Source organism: Elephas maximus, chromosome 3, assembly GCF_024166365.1.
Source record: "Elephas maximus indicus isolate mEleMax1 chromosome 3, mEleMax1 primary haplotype, whole genome shotgun sequence".
Classification (NCBI taxonomy): Eukaryota; Metazoa; Chordata; class Mammalia; order Proboscidea; family Elephantidae; genus Elephas; species Elephas maximus.
This window is the reverse complement of record NC_064821.1, coordinates 214,207,689-214,213,907: the sequence shown is the minus strand read 5'-3', so window position 1 is coordinate 214,213,907 and position 6,219 is coordinate 214,207,689. Positions and strand designations below refer to the sequence as shown.

The 6,219-nt window shown below is 41.7% G+C and overlaps 1 protein-coding gene across 4 annotated transcripts; it reads right to left on the bottom strand.

Annotated features, from left to right (window-relative positions):
* Positions 1-2,207: 2,207 nt before the first annotated feature.
* On the bottom strand, positions 2,208-6,083 carry METTL18 (methyltransferase like 18). Of its 4 annotated transcripts, none has more exons than XM_049881309.1 (2): positions 5,985-6,083; positions 2,208-4,812 (listed from the first exon to the last, which is right to left on the bottom strand). In XM_049881309.1, the coding sequence occupies exon 2, from the start codon at positions 4,607-4,609 to the stop codon at positions 3,491-3,493; it is 1,119 nt and encodes a 372-aa protein (XP_049737266.1). In that variant the 5' UTR covers positions 4,610-4,812; positions 5,985-6,083; the 3' UTR covers positions 2,208-3,490. The 4 variants fall into 4 exon arrangements, with proteins under 4 accessions (XP_049737266.1, XP_049737265.1, XP_049737264.1 ...); XM_049881308.1 differs by having other exon boundaries at positions 5,981-6,078; XM_049881307.1 differs by having other exon boundaries at positions 5,963-6,076.
* Between the last annotated feature and the right edge of the window lie 136 nt (positions 6,084-6,219).

Below are 6,219 nucleotides of genomic sequence, written 5' to 3'. Positions count from 1 at the left end.
ACAAGCACTTTATTTGCATAGTTCCGCCCAGTCATTTGGTACGAGTTACGAAGACAATGGCTAGAAAAGGCCATATTAAATAATTTACTTCACCAGATATAGTTAGAGGTATATACTCACATGCATACATAATTTTTAATAATGTGTGTAAATGAATTTTGCTTGAAATGAAAGTTTACACATCACATCAGTCTCTAATACAAAAATTTATATACACCTTGCTATATATTCCTAGTTCCTCTCCCCCTAATGAGAGAACACACTCCTTCTCTCCACCCTCTATTTTTGTGTCCATTCAGGGAGCTTCTGACCCCGTCTGCCTTCTTATCTCTCCAGCAGACAGGGGCTGCGTACATAGCCTCATGTCTACTTGATCCAAGAAGTTCACTCCTCACCGGTATCATTTTCTACTCCAGTAAAATCTGTCTGAAGAGTTGGCTTTGGCAATGATTCCTGTTTGGGGCTAACAGAAGGTCTGGGGACCATGACCTTCCAGATCCTTCTAGTCTCAGTCAGACCACTAAGTTTCGTGTCTTTATGAGAATTTGAGGTCTGCATCCCACTGCTCTCTTGCTCCCTCGGGGGTTCTCTGTTGTGTACCCTGTCAGAGCAGTCATCGGTTGTAGCCAAGCACCATCTAGTTCTTCTGGTCTCAGGCTGATGTAGTCTCTGGTTTATGTGGCCCTTTCTGTGTCTTGGGCTCATAATTACCTTCTGTCTTTGGTGTTCTTCATTCTCCTTTGCTCCAGGTGGGTTGAGACCTATTGATGCATCTTAGGTGGCCACTTGCTAGCGTTTAAGACCCCAGACGCCATTCTCCAAAATGGGATGCAGAATGTTTTCTTAATAATTTTATTATGCAAATTGACCTAGATGTTCCCTGAAATCCTGGTCCCCAAGCCCCCGCCCCTGCTATGCTGTCCTTCAAAGCATCCAGTTTATTCAGGAAACTTCTTTGCTTTTGGTTTAGTCCAGTTGTGCTGACCTCTCCTGTATTGTGTGTTGTCTTTCCTTTCAACTAGAACAGTTCTTGTCTGCTATCTAATCAGTGAATCCCTCCCTCTCTCCCCACTCTCGTAACCATCAAATATTTTCTTCTCTATTTAAACTATTTCTCAAGTTCTTATAATAGTAAGAAAAAAAAAAAAAAAACCTGTTGCCATCGAGTCAATCCTGACTCATAGTGACCCTATAGGACAGAGGTAGAACTGCCCCATAGGGTTTCCAAGGAGCTGCTGGCGGATTTGAACTGCTGACCTTTTAGTTAGCAGCCTGAGCCTTAGCTCATACAATATTTATCCTTTTGCAACTGACTAATTTCACTCAGCATGATGCCTTCCAGATTCCTCCATGTTATGAAATGCTTCAAGGACTCATCATTGTTCTTTATCTACGTGTATAGTATTTCACTGTGTGAATAAAAAAAAAACTAATTGTAGCATAATTTATCCATTCATCCATTGATGGGCACCTTGGTTGCTTCCATCTTTTTGCTATTGTAAACAATGCTGCAATGAACATGCGTGTGCATATATCTTTTCGTATAAAGGCTCTTATTTCTCTAGGATATATTCCAAGGAGTAGGATTGCTGGATCGTGTGGTAGTTCTATTTCTAGCTTAGGAAGCACCAAATCAATTTCCAAAGTGGTTGTATCATTTGACATTCCCACCAGCAGTGTATGTGTTCCAATCGCTCCACAGCCTCTTCAACAGTACATGAATTTAACTATGAATTTCATTTCAGAATAAGAGTGCTAAGAAATATTTGTGATGAAAAACAGGCATTGGTTCTTACAGTTGAGTCCACTGGTGTGGTGAAAAGAGCAAAGGCTTTACAAAGGTCTCAGTTCAGGTTCTGGTTCAAGGTGAAGAATTTGTGTTTGGGAGCAAGTTACTCAACTTCCTGATCCTCAAGTTCTTTATCTACAAAATGGGGATAGTGATTAGAACCTAATCCACAGTTGTTGTGAATGTTAAATGTTAGTGCATGCAAAGTGTTTCTTCTCCGCACATAATAAATGCAAAAACTGCTAGTTTTTATGACCATTATTAAGGGGATATCGATCTCATAAGGTTGTATTAAGGAAGATACTGTACATAAACTGGTTAACAGTAGATATCTAATAAGTGTAACATTTCACTGAATACAAAATGTACCATTATTTTTAGGAACAAGTTATCCTCAAGAAAGAAAAATGCTGCCACTTATACTATTGGTATCCATACAAAAGCAGATACCAATTTCAGAGGTGTTAAAATGTGAAACATTCCACGCTAGAATCAAAAAAAATAATTTCTCCCTTTCTCTTTCCCACTATTTTACAACTTGAAAACCGGTGAGTTTATAAGGAGCTCTGGTGGTGCAGTGGTTAAGTGCTGGGGTGCTAACCGAAAGGTCAGCTTTAAACCCACCAGCTGTTCCGTGGGAGAAAGATGTGGAAGTCTGCTTTCCTAAAGATTACCACCATGGTAACTCTATGGCGTAGTTCTACTGACCTATAGGACCATTGAGTTGGAACAGATTCAACAGCAATGGGTAACGAGTTCATACTGACCAGAACCTGGAATTCTCCCTTCCTGTTCTTTTACCTCATATCAAGATCCTAGAGTCTCCTACTTGGCTACAATGGGTTAACCTTAAGAACTGCTTCATGTACAACTTTTATACTCTATCACTGACTCTCCTTTAGTTCTTCCATCACTGCATGAATTCAACTGCTCAGCATCCTATTCTTATTACAGAAGGTACGTAAATAGTAAAAACAAAAACTTCCTAGTTACATAAGGCCTTCAACCTAGTACTTAGGGTCAGTACCATTTACTGCTGCATGATATTCCCTTAGAATTCATGGCATTGTGGTCTGACTAGGCATCTCCTGGTCAATAGCTGTTGCCATTGCCTTCGAGTCAGCTCCGACTCATGGCAACCTTACATATAGCACAACAAACCACTGCCTGGTCCTACTCTACCGTCATGATCATTGATATGTTGGAGTCCATTGCTGTGGCTCATGTCAATCCATCCCACTGAGGGTTTCCCTCGTTTTCGCTCTCTACTTTATCAAAAATGATGTCCTTTTGTAGCAACTGGTCTTTCCTAATGATGTGTCCAAAGTAAGCAAGACGAAGTCTCCCTTCTAAGCTAAAACTAAAAACGTCTGGGAAAAAATTCATAAACTCAAAATAAGAAATGGCAGATTTTTCTGGGAAAAATCTCATATAATGTCAAAGGTGGTAGAAAGGTCAAATAGAATGAAGGCTGGAGAACAGACAACTGTCCCACAAAACCATTCCCCAGGTGATCTCACCAAAATGTTCAGGGGTACTTTTCCTCATCCTCACCAAGCAGATACGAGCCTGCTAATATAGCTGTTCTGTTTTTTGGATAAACTAAACAAACATAATTTCAGAAAATAATCACAAAGCAGAAACTGAACACTCAAAAGTTTTGGTGACTCAGTTTACTTCACTTAGCACATTCAATGGACATCAACTGGAGTGCTTAAAAGTCAGCTCAATTAGGACCCTCTTCAGTCCTTCATCAATTATTTCAAGCGTTCTAGTCTCAAATACATTCCTTTCTTCTATAAACTTCTGAAAGAGATGAACACCTCCACCTACACCAAAATAATGTGCTTTGCTGGCCAAAAGCACCCGTCCATTTCTATCCAGTAGTCTAAGGAATGTTTCGTGCAAAGTGCTGTAATAATCTGGATTGTAAATGGTTTCTGAAGTGAGAATAAGATCATACTTTACAAAGAATTTTTCACTGCGTAGTACAAGTTCACAAAATTCAGACCACTCCCCAGAAAAGAACCGGTATTTAAACGGTTGTTGTGCTAGTTTTGATGTCCTGACTCTTTTCACAGCTGGTTCATTTATACCATTTTCTTCTACCAAAGTGGAGTTAGCCACTACGTTAGGTAAGGTTACTTCATCAATCACCAAGCTGTTGTAATCCTGAAAATGAATTTCTTTGGCCCCTCCTTTAAATGCAATTATACCCAACAACCCTGAACCACAGCCGAGATCCAAGACTTTTTTCCCAGCAAAGTCCACTCTGGCCTTCGTGAAATAAGCCAGCAGATCGAAGGTACATTCCCAGATTTTTAAGCCTCCTTCATAAACACCTGTAATCAGATCAGAGTGAGAAGAAAAGCTTTTCGAAACTATGTTTTCTCCAGGGAAGTTTTTTTCCAACAAGGTGGTTTTCACTATTGATACACTAATATGCTGGAGACCTGGTAAAGTTCCCACAACTTTATTTTCGAGTACTTTCTTTAAATCTTGAGGCATAGCATGCTCTTTGGCAACTCTCAAGCCAGGCTGTTTTTTGTGTGGCTCCAAGGTATCTGCACTGTTAGCTGCTCTGAGTGGGTTGTCTCTGTCTTCAGAGGGAGCTGCATTTCCCACTGACTTGTGTTCCCAGAAGTCATCCTGAGGCAAGTCGAATTGTTCTGTAGAACATTTTCTGTACCCCCATTGTCCTTTTTGACTCTCTGAGACTGATGACTCTTTTGAGGAACCCAGGGTCAAATCTTCATCTCCAAAAGGTGTTAATTCATTTCCCAAATGGTCTTCTACAGTGAAATTAAACTGAAAGGTCATCCTCTCATTCACTACACACACGCCTTAAATTCAGTGGAGGATCCTTCAACTTCTGGAGAATCTGATGACACACACAAACCTACCTTAACTATTCAACTGGTTTTGTTGGGGTCAATTTCTCATTAGATACTTCTACACAGACACAAATATTTAGAGATGTTTTCAAATGCACTTTTAGAGATCTTTGTTCTTTCACTTAGGTTCTGGAGGAAAAAAGAAATGAAATGATTATTAAAGCAAAATGTCACATTTCTCTAGAATGTAATATTAAACAGCTGCCTTTTCTACAGAAGCTGAGGGTGGAGAGAGAGACGGAGATTAAAAAAACAAACAAACAAAACAGCAGCAGCAACCACAATTTCGCCAAATTACATAAAGTCCAAGATTTTTGGACAGGAAATGGCAAACCTAGCTACTTGGTGTCTTTCAACTGTCTTGACCACCCCTAAACATACCAAAAAACCCCAAAACAAAACAAAATCTATTATCCTATGGTCAATTTTGACTCACAGCACCCTAAACAGTCATCCCTTAAACTGCCAGAATTTCTTCACTTCAGTCAGTTACTGCCTCACATAACAAAAATTGAGTCTTCATTTTGTTAACATCTCTTTCAAAACATACACAGGTATGCTCTGGTGTGTGTACATTCACCCAAATGACTTAGTCCTAAGCCATGGGAGTGGGAAAATTTGGGGGCAATTAACCTGACCCGTTGTCGAGTGGATAGCAACCCTAGAGGACACAAGGGAACTGCCCCACGGGGTTTCCAATGAATGCCTGGTGGATTCGAACTGCTAGCCTTTTGATCAGCAGCTGAGCTCTTAACCACTATACCACCAGGGCTATTTAAAGATTAATTGGGTGGTAAAAAACCTGTTGCTCTCCAGCCGACTCCAACTCGTAGTGACTCCATGTGTTACCGAGTAGAACTCAGCTCCACAGGGTTTTCTTGGCCATAATCTTTAAGAAAGGAGATTGCCAGGCCTTTCCTCCATGGCACTGCTTGGGGGTTCGAACTCCTAACTTCAATTAGTAGTCTAGGGCACACCGTTTGCACCACCCAACAACAACTTAATTTGGAGGGGCCTTGAGAATCTCTGTACCTGCACTATGCTAAACAATACCTACTTCAGTGTTCACAGTGCCAGCAGATGGGATGCTTATTCCCATTACGGAACTATGTAGACCCATGACACGGTGACCTGGCAGGAGCGCCATGTTTCTCTAGCCCACTGCACTGCGGGGCTGGAGTCATATCCGGTTGCAGATCCCAGTTAAACCCCATCCCAAGTAGACAATCTCAAAACCCCATGGAACTGAGGGCAGCAAATCTGTGGCTCCAGACCTCACCTCCACAAAGCGTCCTACCTACATGAGACGTTCGTTCACAGGGACGCAGACCTGGGGATGCTCGCTGGCCGCGCTGAGAACCGCGGCGTCACACCGCCTCCTAAGACTGAGAGCGCGCACCAGTGCGCGGAGTCCTCCGCGGGCTAGACAAGCCCCTGTGTCATCCGGGGCTTCTCAGGGAGAACGATATGGGAGTCGGCTCTCGAAAATTACAGCCTTGCGGAAACTGTTGGGGCAGTTCTACTCTGTTCTATAGG